The 21,374-nt window shown below is 47.5% G+C and overlaps 1 protein-coding gene across 1 annotated transcript; it reads right to left on the bottom strand.

Annotated features, from left to right (window-relative positions):
• Positions 1-4,334: 4,334 nt before the first annotated feature.
• RTN4RL2 (reticulon 4 receptor like 2) lies at positions 4,335-13,533 on the bottom strand. The gene is made up of 3 exons (XM_063289092.1): positions 13,080-13,533; positions 7,259-7,734; positions 4,335-6,226 (listed from the first exon to the last, which is right to left on the bottom strand). The coding sequence occupies exons 1-3, from the start codon at positions 13,108-13,110 to the stop codon at positions 5,405-5,407; spliced, it is 1,329 nt and encodes a 442-aa protein (XP_063145162.1). The 5' UTR covers positions 13,111-13,533; the 3' UTR covers positions 4,335-5,404.
• Between the last annotated feature and the right edge of the window lie 7,841 nt (positions 13,534-21,374).

Here is a 21,374-nt window from a genome sequence, read left to right as displayed (position 1 = left end):
TACATAGCAAACACAACTGTATACCCTGTTCTTTTTTCTTCCTCTCTCTTCTAGCATCCAAAAGCAAACAATAAGGAAAGATCTGATCATTCTCTTATAAGCCTTTCTATATACAGTATTTCCCTTTGAAGGGTTTGGAACTGGTCTCTTTTATAGAAGGGGCATGTGCAGACAGCAACAACATGTGTACATTGCATGTCCCCAAGATTACATTGTATACCAAGGCAATACAGCTTGCTCTTTGGGTAAGTTATTTGATGCTAGCAAATTGGACTGATTACTTCTTTGGCACTGTTTGAACTCTTGTAGCTAGCCTCAGTGCTGGGGAAGGCACTTTCCTTCTATGCCTCTGGCTTTCTCCAGGCTTGTGGAGTCTTTCAATGTGGTTTTAAAGATTGTACCACCAAAAGCTTCCATTAAAAGAAATCTGAGTTTCTCAAGAAGCTGAAGTCCATATCAGATAAATTCAGTCTTTATGCATTCGAATTAAAGACGGCCTGAATTCACGGGTTGGAAGATTAGATCCATTGGATCCACTGGTTCAGCTGGGAAGAAAGCAGTGCTATATGAGTGGCTCTGGTGTTCACAAGTCTGTACAAACTCATGAAGAGGTAGATCTGCAAGATATAGGCTTAGGCCTCTATAGAGAGACCCTGGTTGGGAGGGAATATGGATTATTTCAGTAGCAGATTTAAGTTGACTGTGCAGGCGCAGTACCAGGCAATCCCCTGGTCCATATCTCATCTGCCAGAGGCAGACATCATGCACCTTCACCATAAATGAAGCATAATCCAGAGTTTGTTGCAAGGATTTTGTAAAGCTGATGTGAGATGATGCATATAATGCACATAGAAAAATGCTTCCTGCTGTGCACCAAGGACTCAAACGTTCCTGGCCCAAGCATGTGTATACAGAGGATATAAGCTATATTTTCCCATCCATCTCACACATGCATGTTAATGTGAAGTGGATGAGAAAACATGGCCTTCAAGGAATGTAGGAGTGGGATAACTACCTAGGAAGAGAGATATCAGAACTTCACAGATAAAGACACCATTGGAAGTTTATCACTCTCTCTCTCACCTCTATATCCCTGGAGCAAAGGTATGGGGACGAGATGCATAGGGAGGTGGAAAGTTAATAGGCTGGGCCTGGAATGGAACTTGCATAGACATGCCACATCCAGGATGAGGAAAGAATGGGGCAGAGGAGAACTGAACTCCCTCGTGCCTTGTGGTGTTGGGGCACCAGGCTATTGGGGCCACAGTGAATTACTACCTCAGCAATTCTAATCCATGTGTGATTTGCCTTACTACAGATTTGCTACGCATCCTTAACACTCAACTTAGGAGAGCATTAAAAGCTTATGACCAAAACAAATGCATCTAAAAAAAGAAAAAAGAAGGAATCGATGGCTACAGTTACAGGAGAGAAAGCAAATTCTCAATGCCTTTTGCCCAAACAGACCACCGTTGACTTAGATTGGCCTTGCCCAACCAAGCATTGTCCACCTGTGTCAGGACTGCAACTCTCAGCTTTTCTAGCCACTCCTGGCCCATCTGACTTGTGCCAGGCTGGGGAAAGTTGACAGATTCCTAAGAAGACACCTTTTTTGTTTTGTTTTGGAAATGCTGAGCTTGACTATTTCAATTTATGTAGCAGTTCATCACACAAGCAGATACTACTGGGGGGGGGGAGGGAGGGAGAAGATTAACTAGGATACACATGGGTTTCACATTCACAACATTAAACATCTCTGGGAACATAAAATCATGTGTGCACAAGCTGTGGATATTTGTGTACATTGAAGGGAAAGGGTAGGCTGGAGGCTCTGGGATGTGTGCAATTTGTAAAGATCCGTGCTGTGAGGTAGGTGTGTGCATGTATATCTTCTTGAGCTTTCATTCTCACATCCCAACCTCTCTCCCCCTGCTGCTCTGAAATAGCATCTGGGATAAGGGGTCATGAATATTTCACAAGGATAATTACCTGACCTGGAAAGACTCAGCCTGCTGGAGTCTTGCTGGCAGATTTAATGGCACTTTCCTCCCGTTTCACAGCTCAGCATGGCCCTCACTGCAGCCTTGGCCTTAGTGTGCAACCCTCTGCCAATTAACCCTAACTTCAGTTGACCCCCTCGCTCCCAGCATAACCCCTCAAAGGAACATTGTGGAGTAGTTCTGCAGAGCATCCTGCCTATGCTCCACACCCCCACACCCCCATTCCTCAGTTCTCCTCACTCTCCCATTTCTAAAATCCTGGTGATAATCTGCTCTCTCCTTAATTCTTGCCCCCACCAGGAAACACACACGTAGATATGCCCATAGATACGCCCATGAGTGTGCACAGAGACGCCCTGCACCTGTACGCTCGCATTTAACTCTGGCTACTAGCAGACAAAGGCTAAAAATAGCTCTCCCTTCCAGCTCTCCTCTCTCTCCCTTATGTGAAGTTAAATTAAGAAAGCCGCCCTTAGACTAGGAGGATACGTGCTCTTCCTGCCATTTCAGCCCAAGTGCCAACAACTCTGCCCATCTTTCCCCATGCCAAAAAAGAGACCCTGCCTAGCACTATTGCTCTGCCACAATTTCCAGTCCCCGGAAGGTGATCAAGCACCAGAAGTCATGGTGACTACCACAAAACCCACAGAGCCCCCTGGATACATAGGCCAGGGTCCTATTTATTTTAGAAAGTGCTTGATCTTGCATGTTACTGCAAAACACACTAAGCTGCAGCACCTTTTGAAAACTCAAAACAAATCCAGTACAGCAAATAAGAGTGTTGGATTTAGACCGTCTTCCCATTGGCAAGCACAGGGAAGGAAAGAAGTAGAGAAAATGTAGTTTTTAGTAGATTGTGTTGCCAAAAAGTAAAACTTTTGGCCAATAAACAAAAGGAATTAAGTGGAACAAATCTGAAAACAAAACAAAAAATCCTGTCTGAGAAATGCCAGGACAGAACACTTTCAAAATAACAAGTGTTATTAAAATAATAACTTTCAAAAGGACAATTTCTTATCGGTGACAGGTTTTCTTCTTTAGAATGAGAACAGTAAACCTGTGTATTTTTTAATATGTGGGACCCAGACAGAAGTCTGCATAACCAGAAAACAAGAGATCAGGGAAAAAAACCATTGTTATTCCGAACATCATTTTATGATCAGTCCTGCACTAGCAAGGCTCTGCACGGGTCCTGAAGAAAGTTCTTTTCTATGCTGGAAAGAATAACTGAATTGACCTGAAAATGAACAGTGCTCCCACTTAAATCTCTGACTTTTCCCTAACACTCACAGAAATCCTTGCAGTGGCTTTACATCTTGTTCAGATGGAATTATTTCGACCTGACACCATAATAAATGGGCTGGTTTTGAAGGTGTTATTTCTGAGACCCTGAGTAGATGTCTTCCACATTGCTTCTTCCAACTTGATCTTACTAGACTCTATCCTCCTCCTTTTCCTAATGTTTTGCAATACACTTCCAGGACAGGGCTATTTTCCCCATGGCCAAGCAATGTCTGGGTTCTCAGCACTTCCAACAACTTCCTCCCAAAGGGGCAGATTAAGGTTGACCAAAGCTTTAAAAAAGGCATTTTAATTGTTGCATTTTGTCCTGTGTAAACCACTGAAATATTTGTGTTTATAGGCAGCATATAATTAGGCTACTAAGTCAGTAGTTTCATCTGATAAGAGGGGGGAAAGACAATTTCAGTCTAAGTCTGTAACAACAATTAGGCTAACCTATTTGCTGACCAGTTTCTAGTGTATTGGGAATTAGCCAGGTTAGGAATCTCCAGAACCTGATCACTTCAGTGACTACATTATTTTTAGGCATACCATTTTACAAAGCAAACACATAACTGCAGGAACCATTTGCATTATAGAAGTATACATCAGAGAGTCAGACTCATGTGGATTCCTTCTAAAATGCATGTCCTTTGGTAAAGCTAGGTTACAGTCTTGGTCCCAGGAAGAGCAGCTGCAATAATGTGTGTTTTGAATAAGTGAAAAGCCCAGATAACTTCAGTGTGAGCTTTTTCAGTAGACCAATGGTATTGGACAGGGCAGGAAAGCATTCCAACTGGTACCAGAACAAGAATGTGTAGTGGGGAGAATGTGGATGGGAAAGAAGCTTCTGTTTCAAGCTACCTTCTGGGTTATTAACCAGGATAGAATTCTTAAGCAGCTTAGCTCACAAAACAGTGAATTGTATATTTCATTGTTCATTTGGTTGAGTGACTAAGTTGTTCAAACCATATCAAAATAGTTTAATAATTCTCTAACCAGCCATTGTTTTAAAAGGGGAGACATGGAGGCACCAGAGGAAAGTCACACCCATCAAAATTAAGACCAGTCTTTATGAATAAAGATCAATTCACATGAATTTATCATATGATTGCAACCTTTGCCTAAAGATTTAATTACAGAACTGAAGGGACTGCAAAAATCACTGAGTCCAGCCTTCCCCAGCCTGGTGCCCTCTTGTGTCAGATGACAGTTCCTGTCAAACCAAATAGACATAACCAATGACCATGCTGGCTGAAGGTGTTGGGAGTTTTAGTTCATGATGTCTGGATGTCACTGGACTGGGGAAGGCAGGTCTGAGCTAACCTCTTGTCAATGCAGAAAACCCACTGCTAGAGTATTTAATGTGGTTTACTGAGAAGCTGGATGGTTGCCTATCTACTCGAGAGTCATACACCAATTTCCAGTTTCAGTAGCCAGTGGAACAACCTTCCATCATCACACTCCTACCAATTAAGATGATCAACATTACAATTAAGTGTGTGAATTGCTCCCCTGGGGTGCCCTCAGATAATTTAAAAACCACTGAATAATGACAAGTCAAAGTGATCAGAGCCCCAAATTTTGATTGTTTTCTTTAGTTCTGGAAGAGGATGTTGTATCCTTTAGTTGAGGGGTCCTATCCTATGAGACAGAGCAGGCACTTATATGCGTGAAAGGATATTGTTAAAAGAATTGAGGCTCTGAAAAAAACAGGTCCTCATCCGTTCCATGGTTCCTTCTCATGCACAGAAGAGATCCTTGCCCTGTAGAGGATATGGAGACGATAGAAGGTTCCTTACACGCCCAAGAAGCAGTAGAATTTAAGGAACATCTCTAATAGGAGAGTTTTGCAACACTCTAGAAATAAAAAACGGGTTGCCCTTGTCATATGTTCATGAAATATAACAGGTGCCACATAGAAAGTGGCTTCAAGTCTCACAATTGGCCAGGAAAGCAGCAGCAGTAACAGACCTAGTCAGTCTTCCTTTACCCCTGGGTTAGGGTGAAGGTGAATAACTTTGGCCTCAGCTAAGTGCTGGGTAGGGATCCAGCCTCCCACAGTCTCAAAGTTCCCAGACTCTACTAGCAATCAGTAGAGTAACCACCCTGCATTGTCAAAACTATGAAAGTTCCAACAGAATTAATAGATAGGAAAGGAAAAATGATAGGAAGCCAATCCTGATTGCTCCAGAGTCCAGAGAAGAACAAGCAGTTCCTAGGCATCCTTTTTTCAGTTGGCTTCCTTCTCCATTACCATAACTCCCCCAGTAGTCATCTTCTGTAGGTGGATCATACTTGGGGCTCTGGATGTCATTGGCTGGGATGTCCCTATAGAAGGAGGAAGGATCAGCAGGAGGGGATCCTCCAAGGCCATAGAGATGATTAGATGAGCCATTGGGATGTGGGTGAGGGTGAGGGTGAGGGTGAGGATGGGGGTGAGGTCGAGGATGTGGGTGAGCTGGTCCACTCTCCCATTCAGGCCTACAGCTCCAGTCAAACTCAAAAGGGTGATGATTGGTCGGAGGGCAGCCTTGAAAGACTGCTTCATTCAGATAGCGCATGTCATGGCCCTTGCGTTCTGCAGGAGAGGTACATATCACATCTGAGGTGGAGACATGCGTGCGCTGGAACCAGGACCAAAGGGAGTGGGCACGGCAGTCACAGGCCCAGGGATTGTTGTTGAGACGCAGAAACTCCAGGGAGGGCAAATCTGAGAGTGTTTCTCCAGACAGAGTTGTCAGGCTGTTGTTGAACAAATACAGAATGGTAAGCTTGGCCAAATCACGAAAAGCCCAAGCAGGAATTGAGTGCAGGTGATTCCGGTGCAGCAACAGGCGGTCTAATCCAGACAGACCACGGAAGACGTTCTCTGAGAGCTTCCAAATTTTGTTCCCGTGCAGAAAAAGATGGCTCAGATTAGCCAAGTCCACAAAAAGGTCATCCTGGGAGGTGGAGGAAGAATGAAAGCTATGAAATTCGGCTTTTGTGAAATGGCTCATCCAGGTGGTCTACCCCTGAAACATTGCAACCTAAATTCATTGCCCCACATCCCCAGACCTTTAAGCTAACCTTCCCCCACGTGTTCCAAACGCACTTCTCTCGTGCAAGAATCTGCAGCTGCATGGGAGCCTAACATGTTTTTATTATGTTGACCCCTGCCTTTGAATGTCTCACCGCACAGGAGAGAAACTTTCTCCCTCACATGCAAGCAACATTGTCTCCAGCTAAGGATGTGGCTTGAGGCAGTGAGGCATAATCTGTAAATGCATTTTTACTGCTGCAGGGCCAGACTGCAGTTTCTCCACTCTTAAGCCACAGTGCCTGCGGCCGGATAGGTGTGTGGTTTTAGAGTGAGTTGCTGGCAGGGCATGTGCCTTTGGGGATGAACCAGCATGAAGATGAAGGTTGAGAGCCACACCAGTTCTTCACCAGTTTTCAGAAGAATTGGGAGGGGTGTGTGTCTCAAATTACTCTCTTGGGAGATATTTCACATATTAAACCATCTATTTTCATATCATTCTCAAGAAACAAGTCCCTCATCCCATATTCCTGTTCTGCCCGAGTGGCTATCTCCCACCTATTTTACACAATACCCAGAAGCCACATTTCCTTCAGGCTCCACTTTTTCCTACTTCCCTAGCTGTCCTCCTCCATATATAGTTTCAGAAACTTTTTGGGCAAAACCAAGCTCATTTTTTTTTTACAAGAACCCAACATCTTCCAGGTGGGAAGGACAACCATAAGGGAAGGAGGATCACCTCTCTCTGCCCAACTACCTTCTAAAGTGGAGCAGGATAATTTGTGGCTCACAGGCTGCCTGTTGTTCCTTTCAACATGTTCATTTTATGACTTTTTGCCCTGATCCTGTCCATGTCTTTTAATCAATCATGCATATATTTTGGAGTTTAGCCTTCTGCCTGAGAAAAGATTTCCCAGTCTTGCTCATGCCAGGCCAGATTCAGAGGTTTGCTCACCTGTAGGCAAAGCAGGTTGTTTTCCTGAAGATAGAGGTATTGGAGGCTGTAAAGGTTGCGGAAGATGGTGTCTGGGAGGCTGCTAAGCTGACAGCGATAAAGGTGCAAAGACTGCAGCCGTTCAAGTCCACGGAAAGTATCTGGTTCAAGAGTGCGCAAATTGCGGTTGTCCCCCAGGTCCAGCTCCTCAAGAACCTGGAGATGGCGAAAAGTGCCAGAGTGGATGGAGGAGATATTGTTGGAGTAGAGCCAGAGGGTGATGAGGCTAGGCCCAAACATCCCAGGTCTCAGGGTCCCAATCAGGTTGTTTTGTAGAAAGAGGCGCTGAGCATTAGATGGTAGTATCCGTGGCACAGAGGAGAAGTTATTGGCCTGGCAGCTAACTGTGGGTGGGGAAAAGTAGCAGGTGCAAAGCATAGGACACATTGAAGATCCAAAGGGCAAGGTCAATAACAGGAGGAAGGTAGGAGCCAAGCCTGCAAGAGAAGGACATGCGTTAAGGCTCTTCGCTCTCCAAGAACCTGTGAAGGTGGAATACTTTGGTAGTGCTCATTCCCCTTTGCCCATTGATTGCATGAACCATTCAAAGAAAGCCATACACTACCTTACTCTAAACAGTGCATTGTGCTCTCCACTATAGTAGCCTCACTAAGTATACACCAGTAGGCTCAATTATTAGGTTTTCGATGAAATTTTAAATGATCAGAACAGACTGGCAACATAACACTCTAGACAACTTCCTTTTTATAGATGTTTTTAAAAACCCTTTGCCAGTTACATATTCCAACTCTTAGCTTTGGTCTCTGAGTACTGACTATTGTTTTAATTTAATTATAAGGGAGCCCAAAGCCCCCTGCCTTTTTCTAAGAGCTAGGATGCAGAGAGAAACATCCTCAATCATGAGATTCACAAAGCACAAAGTTGGCAACCTTGCAAGGCATAATCCCACGTGAGAAAGCACGCCTGTGTGTGCACTTTGCTAGGTGAGCCAAGCAAAGGTTTGGCCATGCGTGTCTATTCACAGATGGTCTCACATGAGCACTCCCCGTGCACGTGTGCATGGTTCCCTACCTCTGTATGTATCTGTGTGGGTGGTGTGACGTGATGAACGAGTAACACAAGCTGCCAATGCCGCTTCAGTAGTTCACACCACCTCCACTCAAGTCCTCTTGTCTTCCCACTCTCTCCAGCCTCCAATCTCTTTTTGACAATCACCACACAAAAGCAGGAGGTTTTCAAGCTACCTTGTCGATAACCAGGGATCTGAACTCAGCCCTATTCTGATCAGCACCCAAACCTTCCAACTACCAGAAAGTTCCTTCAGCAAGACACAGATCACATTCCCTTTTATTCTTGTTTTAATACTTTTACACAAAGTACACTAGAAAAAAGCCCCTATTGATGGAGTATGATGGCTTGCAGCCACTCCAGGAGGAGAGATTCATGGGGGTGGGAAGAGGGCTAAAGCGTTTTATCTGCCGTACTTCATTTTAGGATGTTTCCCTTGAAATGGATATTGCGACTCTCCTCTTTCTGCTGACAATATTCAGCTGAAATGGGAGACCTGAAAAAGGGAATTGTTGGTCGGTAAGGTATAAACTGGCAGCCCCTATCCATGGCCCCCCAAAGTGCTCCATCTGTTCTGTACCTATCCTTCTGCCCCTTGTTGTGCTGCAAGACTGTAAGCTCAGGTCTTGTACTGACCCAATTAGTTGCAATGTGCAAGAAGATGATGAGCCGGGCTGTATGAACACTAGGCCAAAGGGGGCTTTCCTGCCAGCTGCCACCAAGGCAAGAAGCCACTGCCCCAACACTGCAATAAGGGAAGAGAATCTGGTTCTCTGTCCCCTGCTTACAGAACCACCTCCCTTCTCACCGGCTAACGGAATGGAAGGAGACCTGTCTTCTTCACAGGCATCACATTGTGATAGCCATTTCCTCTAATAACGCAGGCCGATTCTCCCTCGAGGGAAAAGAGAGCCTGAGAGTGCAACAAAGCCTTTCTCTTGAGCATGGGGAAGGGAGCTGCAGCTGCTAATGTTGACTGCCTCTGTCTCTGGACTCTTCTCCGGTGCGGTGGAACGGCTGTAACCCAAGGAGTCTCATCCATAATTCAGGCCTGTGGCTTTCGCTGGAGCTTGGGCAGAAAAAGAGGAGGGGAAGAAATTGGAAGCGTCTCCTCTCTCCCCATAAAAGCCTTCTGGCCTATCTTCATCATCTGGGAGAAAGGAATTTATAGACCTATTGGGGCAGATGCTGATGACCCCTCTCTCTTCCTTGTGACCCAAACAGACCCATATTGCTTTCTTTCATATGGCCCTCCTTTTCTAGCTATCATCTCCAAGTCCATCTGAGATGGCCCATCCCTATTCATTTTTCAGTTTCCCCCCACTCTCCATTGCTGTTCTAACAGTCATCCAAAAATATTTTCCTGGATTTTCTCAACACTGACAAAGGAAAACAAAAATCAAGATCATCGGACCAGTCCAAGCAGAGTGTATTGGATGGAAAAGTGATGTCATTAACCTGTTCCTGACACACAGTGTAAGGGACGGCCCTGCTCCCAACTGTAATTCTGATCATTTGTGTCCTGTAATCCCCATACAAGCCAAGATGGGCCTTAATGTGTGCATTAGGCATTTGCCCAGAAACTGCTTCTGTATAGATTAAAATCCTTGATCCCCAGAAGAAAAACTTCACTGAACATTCATTAACCTTGTTAGACAATTTGAGTTTGCAAGTCGTGTTAAAACAAGCCCTTCAGCATCTTCCAGCTTGTAGCCACATTGCTATGATGAATTACCACTCCATGCAAAATGTGCAGGAACAAACTCACTCCTTCATGGAGAGGAAGCAGCAGCTTTTGACAGAGGAACCTTCCCCTCCCCCGACTCCAGGTGTCTGGAATGCAGGGAGTCCACGCATGATTGTCTGTCCTTCAGGAAGCCAGGTGGTGGTACGTCCTGCCAGACAGACCCGACCCTTGGGGCAGTTGAAGGGAAGCGAGAAGGCTCTGGAGCAAAAGTGCCTGAGTTGCTAACTGGAGTCAGGTATGTAGTTCTGTATCTCAGGCACCTTAGGAACAACAAAACACTACACTGGAGTGAATTGGGGCTATGTGCTTGACAGATGAGGAAGGGCCAGGAAATTAGTAAAACAGAGGTCCATCAACGATTGCACGCTTAGACTGGCTCCATTTATATACTGAGATGTAGCAGTGAAATAAACACCAGCAGATTCTTTTACTAACCTAAGGAGGAAGGAGAAGACTGGCAAATATTCAGTCTCTAGAAAAGGACTCCCCAACTGCTTAAAAGTAACCATCATCTCCTGGTTGGGCATAAGTCTTTAAGAAATAGCACTGCTAAATGGAGAGGAGCAAAGGAATCAACATGTCTGTAATAGTGCTTTTCCACAGATCAGGTTAAAATATTGACTGGAATACTGGAAGAAAGAGGGTACTCATTCATGTCTTCCTCCTCTTTTCCTCTCCCCTATTTAATAACCTGTGATGAAAGGACAGTGTCTGGTTTTCTACCTGCCAGTGTTGGTTTTGTCTTCATCTTCCTGAAGGAACTCATTTTGGTATCTGCAGGTTTCATTCTGAAAATCCTGACTATACTTAAAGGGTCTTTAAATATTTTCATTGCTTTCCTTGAATTCCTAAACCCTAGCTTTGAACTCATCCCTGTCATTCTTCCCAGCAACATTTCCTTCATCCTGGAATTTTTTAGTTGATGCCAGATCAGAATTCAGTGTGTGCCAGTGGCTGCATGTGATAGCCTCTCTTCCATTTTAACACTAAAACCTTCTTTAACAATGAAGAATTTGCATTCTCACCACTGCACGTCTATCCTTTGCCATAATTCATTGTCTACAGCCTTTTTACAGTAACAAGATCAGCATCCGGAGTCTCTTAGGCCTGATCAAGTCTCTTTAGGAAGCATCATCTAATTCTCCAGCTGCTACTCTCTATAGCAGTATTTCTTAACCTTGGCAGCTTGTGTGGACTTAGCATGCTGGCTGGGGAATTCTGGAAGTTGAAGTCCACACACCGCCCAGAATCCCTCTTTTGGGGGAGATGGGTGGTAATTAAATTTGAATAAATAAATAAAAATAAAATCTTCAAGCTGCTAAGTGAGAAACACTGCTCTATAGAAAAGAGTGATGCACCAGGGTGGGCAATGGGCCACTTTGGAAGCTGCAAAGAAGGGTTTTGGCTATCTATCATGATTCCATTTTCAAGTGAAACCTCATGTCTCTGAAGAAAACTTACAGCTAGTCAGGGCTTTACAAATCCATTTTCTGGAGTGTTGCTTTAATGTTCCTGGAGCTGTGGGGAATTTCTCAATATCTAAGTCAGAGGTGGATCCTTGTGTGGACAACCCAAACAGTTACGCTTAATGTTAGCAGAATCCTTCTAGGAAGCCCACTAGGCCGAGAGAACTAGTAAGGTCCATCCTGATCAATGTAAGTGGCTGAGGTGTCCACTGGTTTCAGTGCAGGCCGTGGCAGACGACTCTGGCGCCAGATGGATCAGGATAGGCAACAGCTTACCTCTGCTCTTGATCTGACTGGTGTGGAAGCAGAAATGACAACTCAGGGGTGGGGATAAACTTGGGGTTAAGATGGGGTTTTTGAGAGAGGCTGGCGGAAGCAGGAGTGACAGGTCTGACATGGCTGGTGACGTGAATGAAGCTGAACTCTTTTTGCGTCCATAATTTATCACCCCCTAAATAAGCAGCTGCCTGTTGTTGTATAACCCACTGAAGGCCATGCTCTAAAAGGCAAGAAACAGAGCTGAGCACAAAACCACTGGTGACATCCCTCCTCCCAGGAGGGCACTGCTGCCACCAGACATAGTGTATCTAAACTGTGATCCTTCCTTGGCACCCCACAGGCCACACATTGTCCAGGCAGTGGCTGTCAATGCATTTGCAGCACCTGCCATTCCTTGGCTCCTAACTCACTCTGCACTCTTCAGCCTTTTTTTTGTAATGAATGCAGTGACCCGAGCATCTTTCTGAACTAGGGAACCCACTTCAGGCACCACGTCTTACATAAACACAGCCTATGACCCGCACCGGCTCTCTCGATGCTGCTAGGAAGTGACCCCCATCCTCCAACTTCACTTCAGGAAGGCACACTTCACCTTCTCCACGAGAGAACCGACCGAGAGGAGAAAGGTCTCGACCTCCACCGCTTCAGAGCCACCCTGCAAGTGGAGCCTCCTAGATGTCCCCTCGTTCTCTCTCGCGGGCTCGGGAAGCTTTTGAAGCGATCCGAGGCGGCGGGCGAGTTCTCCCTCCGCCCCTGGGTCTACGCAGTTGAGGCGGAGAAAGGCGAACCCGCGGCCCTGCCCCCCGCGCGTCGCTCCCGCTGCGGTGGAGCACCGGCCATGACGGCACAGACTGGATCCGGGCTCCGCCGGGCTTTCAGAACGGCCCTCCCGCCCGAGGCCCGCAGCTCTCGTCTGAAAACAGCGCCAGGAGGTTTCCAACTCAGCGCAACGGGGCGAGGAGGCTGGGCAGGCTCCGGCGGGGCAGGGATGATCTTCCCTCGAGAGCCTGCCCGCGCTCCTCCCTGGGGCGTCTGAAGGGAGCTGGGAAGGCTCCACGTTCCTGCCCCGAGTCACTCCTTTCACCCAGCTCCCTGTTAGCTCTTCCGCAGCGCTAAACAGCGCTTTTCCACGCGAGGTCCCGCCGCTTTCCGCTCCACGCTTTCTCTCCTTCTCCCGCAAATCGAGCCGATCCAACTCCTCGCCCGGAAAAATCCATCTGCCCCGGACATTGTACCCGGAACGGACCCGGTTCTCCCTTACCGTACAGAGTGGATCCTAGACGGAGCAGCATGGTGCCAAGCAGTTCTAGCGGACGGAGTGGCAGCAGAAGAGTCAAAAAGAGGGGCAGCAGAAGCTCCGGAGAAGGATGAAGAGGGAGGAGGAGGAGGAGGCGGGGACAGGGAGGGGCGCGGCGGGGGAGCTCGTGGTCGGTCGAATTCCTTGCGGAACCGTTCCGAGTACCGAGACTCCCTAGCGAGGCTCCTGCCGGACCGGGCGCAGAGCAACCACTCGTCGTCGGATCAGCTCTTCACAATTTGAGCGCCGCCCGCGGGAACTCATGGCCGGCCGGGGATGACCGGTCAGCCTCTCTTACTTGGCTCTACCCTCCGTTTCTCCGGCGAGAGCTGCCGGAAGGAGGTTCCATCTCGGGGGAGCCGACGGGGAGCATTGGCTCGGCTGGCTCGGCGCACCTCCGCGGCACAGCCGACCACGCCGCGAAAGGGAGGGAAGGGAGCCAGGCGGCAGCGCCTTATTCTCGGGGCCGGCCCGGGCTCCGCCCTCTCTGCTGCTGCTTTAACCCTTTCCAGAACGGGAGGGCCCTCCTCGCCCACTCCCGAATAAGCCACCAGTGCGCGCTCGCTCGCTCGCCGGTCCGCCCGCCGCCCGCCCTGCAGTAAGCACTCCCCCCAGCCCACGCGCCTCGCCCCTCCTTTCAGGCGTCATCGCGTCTGGTCCCCGGGTGGATTGAATTCCGTGCCCTTTTGTCGAAAACAGAAAGGAACGGCATGAGATGCAGCGCCGCAAATACATAACCTTTTGTACTCAGCATTTATTAATCCGGATTCATTCACATTTCCATTCCCACATTGGCAACTGACTCCACCTTTTCAGTATTGGCCTGAAATAAGTCTGGTCGATTTCAGAAACTGCAATCCTCCTAACGGGAGCCATTCCCTCTCAACTCAGTGGGACTTAATGCTGCTGCTGAATGGGCTGGTTAAGTAAAGTTAAGGGATCCTTGAGACGCAGTAGAAAATCTGAGCATGCGCCGCAAGTACACCTGTTTCACTGCTCGAAAAGCGAGACTCCGTCGCTCGGGAGAAGCGAAGACTTGAAGTGTGTGTGCTCAGAATCCAAGTTCTAGCCACGGTCTTAGGGAGAGGGTTGGGCCGGAAACTTTTCCTGGCAAAGGCCAAGTGAAATTGGAGGGGGAGGGCCTTTGGGCAGGCGCCGAACGTGGTGAGAAATCTCAGCTGGGAGGATCAGGCAAGTGCATGAATGAGAATCCCCGAGTTTCCTCGCCCAAAATTTTCCCGCTACATTGCATAAACTCCCGCTTGTCTCACCGAAGTACCTGTATTGTAGATACGATTGTATCTTTGGGAACACTGACTTCGGATTTCATTACCCTCCCACGTTTGGAGCAACCCGAGCTAGCGATGTAATTAGATGAACGGGAAGAAAGGAGGGTTCCGTTTTCCCAAGGAGGGATATTTGCAGAGCGCCTCCTCCTAGCCCTCCCCACTCCATTACCAGAAGACGGGAGGGATGAAGTACTGTTGCTGAAATTCTACAGCAATGGATGAGCAGATCTAAGAAATATGTTTGTAGTGAGGAGCGGAAGAACGGTTTCGTGCAGTAGTCGTGGAACCCGGGCCCCCCGGATGGTGCTGAAGGACAGCTCCCGAGGAGGGCCGCCTCCCCATTGGCCATCTTGACAGGGATTGCCGGGAGTTGTCGATCTATAGCATCGGGAGACCCGCGGGTTCCCCACTCCTCTAATAGTAAAGGACCCTCCTGAAAATGCGAGGAAGGAGGAGGAAAAGCGCTCTTCCCATTCGCTTGCTTTTCACAGCTTGTTACTTGTAACTTTTCTCATCAAAGTTCCACATCCGGTAATAGTCAATTGCAGCGCGGAATCCTAGCTTTCTAGTCGGAAGAAAACCCAGTGGGACTCATGCCCGGAATAGGTGTGTTTCCCTTCAGGACGCATTTCTCTGCCGCCTTGTGATAGAAATTCCCAAAGCGGTTGGCTTTTGAAGAAGAGAACGAGCGAGGGAGGGGCTTCTCCTGGCATCAGCTGTCAAAGACCTGCCTTTCTAGAAAGGAAAAGGCACGCCCTTCCGATGGACAGCCTTGGTGCTCAGGCAGAACTTTTTCATGGAGCGAGCGCGGGGGTTGCGGTGCAGCATTTCCGCTTGCGGGATTCTGCGCGAATGGCCGGTTCGCTGCTCCTGGCGATGATAAACAGGCCGCGAGAGTTTAGCTGGTTCCTGCGCCAAAACCTCACCCTGGACTCTGTTATCTGGTTATCACACAAGAATGTAGGAAGCTATCCTTAAACCTCGAAGAAAATCTCTGAGACATGCACGGCCCAAGGCCAGTGCGATGCTGGCTTTAGAATGCCAAACTAGGACCCAAATTCTAATGTGTACTTAGCGATATTCCACGGAGACATTATTTCTCAGCCTAAGCTATCTTCGTAGGATCCTACATGTCCAATTTGGAGCAGGACGGAAATGGAGTGAGCGAAGTGTGTATTCACCTGCCACACTTAGCCTTAACATATTTTAGCCAAATAGAAGGAAGCACACACGGCGGGAGGAGGATGAGTCCCAGTTGGAAAAAAATCACTCATCCGTCTTGTTCCCTCTTCCGCTGATCCAGGCTGAACCGAATTACTCCTGGAAATGTCCTGCGTTATTCCACTTTTGACACTTGAGACAAATAGAGTTGAGTTTCTCTATGAGAAGAGATCACAGGAAAAGAGGAAACCTGGGTTTATGAGACACTTTTAGCCATGGTTAGTCAAGCATAGATTACTGAATTATCTCATTTTCTGGGTTAAGCTGGGAAGACTGTGTTCGCATAACATGCTAGGTTAAAATATGGTTAGTTGATTTGTGGTTCAGTTACTTCAGTGTATCTCTAGGAGAAGTCCCCGACTATGTAGAGGCAAGATGGCTTACTTAACCATAGTTTAACTATCCGCAGTGGATGGATTCACACAATATACTAAACGGCAAGTTAGCCAGGTTTCATCATCATCCCCTGAGGAATGACGGGCACTGGCGAGGAGGGTCTGAAAGAAACCATCTAGAGAAACCCAGTTAGTCTAAAAAATGAGACACCCGAGCCTTAGAAGAAGCCTCAGAAAGACGGAGGTGGAGGAGGAGGAGAAGCAGCATCCCGGGTAAATGATAACCTGGAATAGGCACCAGCTGGTGGAAGACTCTGCCAAAGACTCCCCTGCCAATAATCTCTGCTCTCCCAGGAAAGGAAACAGCGCGCACCCACCGCCTCCTCCCCCCTCCCCCTCCATTATTTAGTACGATCGCTCCGGGCCAGTTCGCTTGCCAGTTTCCACATTGGAGGAGGGAGGGGGAGAGACGACAAGACGGCTGCGGGGGGTGGGGTGGGGTGAGCTTGCCCATCCCAAAGGAAAGCTGGAGGGGCGCAAAGGCTACGGCTGCGCTGAGAGCCCCTCTCCCTGAAGCCCGCGGGGTTAGTGGAAGTGCACGAAGGGCTGAGAAAAGAGCGGGTCCCAAGTTATTTAAACCCCAGCTGAACCTGACCCAGGGGTAGGCAACCTGGTTTTGAGGGTGGAGTACAGTTCCCCAAAGCCCCAGTCGCAATCCCCAATAGTCGGGGTGGGGTGAGGAGCGGGCAGTCCAGCAACATCAGCAGGATCCCTCTCCTTTAGTTGCCTTTAGCCTCCGGGCACCCCAGATCAGCCTCCTCTCCAGAGGGCAAGTGAGAATCTGAAGCACCCTCGCCGGACTGGTGGTGGAGGGAGAGGGGAAGAGGCGCTCTGCAGACGCGAAGATGGCTTGTCCCAACTCGGGCTATTGGGCTGAGAATGATGGAAGTCAGTCCATCACTTCCGGAGGATACCGGTCCGGCAAGCTGCTCCAATTCCCACATATTTCTTCAGGTAGTGTAAGAAGATGGCTTACAACAAGATGGGTAATTGGTACTCCTCCTTCCCACCTCCACTTCCTGACCATTGCGGCGAAGATTAACAACTTTTTGACAGGCTGGAAACCTGGGATTAGGGTCCGTTGAACTCAATGAGACCTATTTCTGTGTAGCCCTGGGTTTAGGCTCACCGGCTGGCTAGATCTAATGTACGTTTACTCCCTAGAAAATCTCGCTAAGTTCAGTGGGACTTGCAGGTCTGATCAAGGACGAGAAGTACAACTGTAAGCTAGTGTAGCCTAAAAGTAAAAAGAAAAGCAGTGACAAAGTGAGGGACGCTTTCCGTGTATTTTGTGTCGCTTCCGAGGACGAAGGGTTTGCGGGTTTGGGCGGTTTGGGCGGCAACAGCGGCACAAAAGCCAGCCAGCCAGCAAGCCAGCCAACCGCCCGTCAGAATTTCCATAGACTTGAAATCCGGGCAAAACCCACATTTTAGGCTCTACAAAAACGTTCGCTTCTGACCAAAAACCAGCCCACGATGAACAGCTTTAGTTATTCTAACTTGGAACACGCCAGGTTTCTTTTTTTTTCTTTTTTCCAATTCGGGTGACAGAATGTACACGCAAGATCCTCATAATCTGCATTAAGTAACGGAGGGGTGGGAAAGGGGGAGACGAAGAACGCTGGGTGTAAATGACCTCATCTCCCAATAAAGCGGAGTGGGCCGCGACTGTCATTTATAGGGACGTGAGTCTCTGATTGACAGGGCTACGGAGGAGGGGGCAAGTCTGGGGCCCGGGAACGCACGCGCACACCCGCGCGCGCCTCTCGGCTGGGGAGGATGCGAATTCGCGACCCCGCCAACAAGCGCCGGTGAGGAACTCTCGAGAGCCTCGGGAGGGCTGGGAAGGGCTCTTCTGTACAATCTGGCGCCGCGTTTGTTTGCCTCGCTGCCTCCGGAGTGAAATATCACAAGATGGAGAGACAGACGGCGAGGGGTGCGGGTGGGCGGTGGCGGGCGGTAGCTCAGGCTGACTCAGGGGGGCCGTCATCCGCTTGGCTGGCCATGTGCGGCTCGCTCGCGGAGGGAGGATCGCTCCCAGCCTGCACTGGGCCCACAACCAACCTGGGCCCTCCGAAGTGTGGCAGCCCTCTGCTCCAGCCCCCTCCACCCCGCCAGCCCCCATTCCGCAGCCCTCTTTCTCTTCTGTCCCCAAAGGCCGGGTGGGCCACGCGCTCTCACCTGCTTACCCCTTGAGGGGGGCAGTGGCTCTCCAGATGTGTCGGAATTCCAACTCCCAGCACTCCTCACGCGGCTCAGGCTGGCTGAGGCTGCTAGGAATGGGAGCCCAACCACATCTGGAGGACCATGGTTCCCACCCCGAAAGACGCTACGGAATTCATCCCGGGCCAAGAGTTGGCCTTGCCTGGCTGAGCAGGCCATTCTGCACCCTTTCTGTCCCAGCAGCCAATCAGAGGTCGTCAAACAAGCCAGTAATCCGGATTCCTAATCCCTGTTGCTCCTCCCAGCTCCGGTGTTTGTCAAACGCAAGCCTGTTGGTTTTATGCAGCCGCGTTTTGAGTTTTTTCCCCCTTTTTTCTTTGGTCATCGATTGATATCCCCTGGGAAGGTGCCACTCTTTTTAAAACATCTTCCAGGGTGGCAAACCCACCAGATCGTGTGACAATTAATTCTTTAGATCAGTTCCATGTTATATGAAAGCATTTGTTTCTCTTCGTTTGCCAAGAACTTCCCTGCCAATCATTTTCACCAGAGGACCCTGAGCTACCGTGCGTGAGAGTATATGTTGGAGGAGGCGGGGGCTAATCCACTTATTTTCTGTGCTGCTGTCAGCTTAATAAATCTCAGTGTGACACCCCCCCCCAATCCCTCTCCAAATGACCCCCTCTGGTTTCGTGAGGGATTTTTGTTGAGGAAAGGGCTGTCTCTCACTAACCCCTCCTTTTAAATACTTTCTCCAGCTCTTCATCTTACTCAGAATTGCTTCCAGCATTTGAAAGATGGAAAAGTTAAAGAATTACATTGTGGTACTTGCTGCTTTAATTACAAACCCTTCCCAAACATTCCTAAGGTTCACCTTTGAAAAAATGACCACAGCTCAATGGGATAGTTCCCATGAACTGTTTGCTTCCCCCATGTTCCAAAGTATTTTATTCATAGGTGATTACTGTCATTTTGGATAGAAGATAGGATTCCCCCCCCCCTTTTTAAATTATGTATCTAGTTAGCACTTTTATGGTGAATCCCCTCTTGTTACGTGTTGCCAAGTTACCCAATTTAGAAAGCCTATTTTGGAGAACTTTATGTTTAAATTTCATAATCTGTAGCGATTCAATTACATTCTGCAAATTTGATCACCTTTCTAGCTACCTCTTGATACTGGGGCCATTTATGAATAAATTACATATTTAATCCCAAAATAGATCCTTAAAAGACCCAACTGATGTGGTTCTGTTCATTCACAGGAGAATTCTGAGGAGGCAGTGGAGTTGTTTGGGGGTCTATAACTACTCTTTTAAAAAAAACAATAAAATGCTTACTCAAAATCTACATAAAAACCTGTATTTTCTGATCCATAAGCCCATTTTGATAAAAAAAAAATGTATGATGACTTGCTATAGACACTTAATAATGTAGTGAGCACCCTCTGTATATGCTCTCAGGATATCTCACCTCATTCCAGGATTAAATCCTGGGACTGAAACAATAACGATTGGCTCAAATTAAACATTATCTGTCAAGATACAATATATCAAGATATACACTTTTTCAGTATGTCTCAGAATCCATGAAATTTCCAATTCCTTTATCCTGATCCTTCTTTACTGGGCAATTCTCCAGGCAGGCAGGCAGGCAGGCAGGCAGGCAGGCAGGCAGGCAGGCAGGATCTTCATCTGTATTAAATGGAACTTATTTTCACTGAATGCCCGTGGTCTTTTCAGACATTTAAAAACTTATTCTAATGCAGCCTAGATGACTTTACACTGTTTTGTGGGGCAGTCCAAGATGTATCCAAAAAGCAAGCTGTATCTGAATTTGGATTTATCCCATCAGGCAGAATTATGACACGAAATTTGCTGGTAATGCTTCTCAGATGGAGATGATTTTGAACGATTCAAATTTCAAATAAATGCTTGTACCCCTTCACTTGGTAGCTGAATGATGGATAATCAAAAAGACTCCTCTTTTTGATTATCCATCATTCAGGAGCTTGTCAAAAGTGTTGTGACGTATATATGTGGGCCTAAGTCTCCCTCTAGTGGCTGCTGGTAAGATTTTAGAATCCAGTAACCACTTCCAGAGCTGTACCATCCAAATATAATAAACCAGATTTTATCTCATCTACTGGTGAAACCCCATAGCTGTGGCACCTTGAAGGCTAACAGGTGTTATGAGCTTCTATGGGACAAAACAACCTTCTAATCCACCTACTCGTCTTTAAGGTGCACACAACTGCTGCTTTTAATATCTGCTGCCCATTTCATCTGTCCATTTTAGTTAGGTGCTGCTCCCTAAATGACGTCTTCCCCCAAAACATGCAGTATGAAAAGTTGCAAGGATGATTCACACTTTCCATAAACACTCACTCTCATATAGCTTGACATATATGTAATCCACATAAGTCTGCTAAGATAATGAATGCGTATGAATACGACCTTTCAACCATAGCCAATCCTAGGTCCTTACTGCACGTAGCTAGTTATAGAGGTACGTATGAAATTATACATGTCCCTCTTTCCAAACAATTGGTGCATAGTGTTTTCCTTCAATGGAGATTATAAACATGTGGAAACTCTATATTATGGAATAAAGTACATTTGAGTGGAGTCTTGCACTTTTCTTGTCACAGTATAGGAGAGTTCTCTCTCTCTCTCAAATCCACATCTTTTAAAATTTTATATTATCTATTCTGTTGGCTATGTGGTTTAATTATGGGTGGCTTTTATTATTGTAATTTCATAAATAGCTCACATGTGTGGAGTAGACTATATTGCCTTCTAAATCTAGAGCTCCCCCCCACCCCCTGGTATACCATATCCAGAATTAAATTAAAGTAGCTTTGGACATAACCCTTTCGCAGCCCTGAATCCCACAAAAGCCGTTTCAAGCCACCCTGTGCCTGCCTTCACTTCTGCAGATCTTAAAACACAGATCATAATGCTGTGACGGCTGAACCTTTATAGGGGAAGGAGGAGAGAGGAGTCAGATGGAGTATGAGGCCAATGTTCCCATCAGTGGGAGACTGCCCACAAACCAGCATTCAACAGATTGCCCTGAGCCAGCAACAGATTAACTCGATTCCCAGATACAGCTGATACAGTAAGATGGGGCAGGTTCTGAGTCCCCTCCAAACTGGCACAAAGTGTACTGATGGAAATCCTCTTACTTTAGAC

The sequence above is a fragment of the Candoia aspera genome, chromosome 1 (genome assembly GCF_035149785.1).
Source record: "Candoia aspera isolate rCanAsp1 chromosome 1, rCanAsp1.hap2, whole genome shotgun sequence".
NCBI lineage: Eukaryota > Metazoa > Chordata > Lepidosauria > Squamata > Boidae > Candoia > Candoia aspera.
The sequence above is the reverse complement of the archived record's forward strand: the minus strand, read 5'-3'. Positions and strand labels throughout refer to the sequence as shown.

Bases quoted from the DNA above. Each gene is read 5' to 3' on its own strand.
- RTN4RL2 (XM_063289092.1), bottom strand. From the start codon at position 13,110: ATGCTGCTCCGTCTAGGATCCACTCTGTACG. The intron at 7,735-13,079 runs GTAAGGGAGAAC...CTTCTCTTGCAG, and splicing joins TCTAGGATCCACTCTGTACG to GCTTGGCTCCTACCTTCCTC. The intron at 6,227-7,258 runs GTGAGCAAACCT...TCCACCTCCCAG, and splicing joins ACAACCTGCTTTGCCTACAG to GATGACCTTTTTGTGGACTT.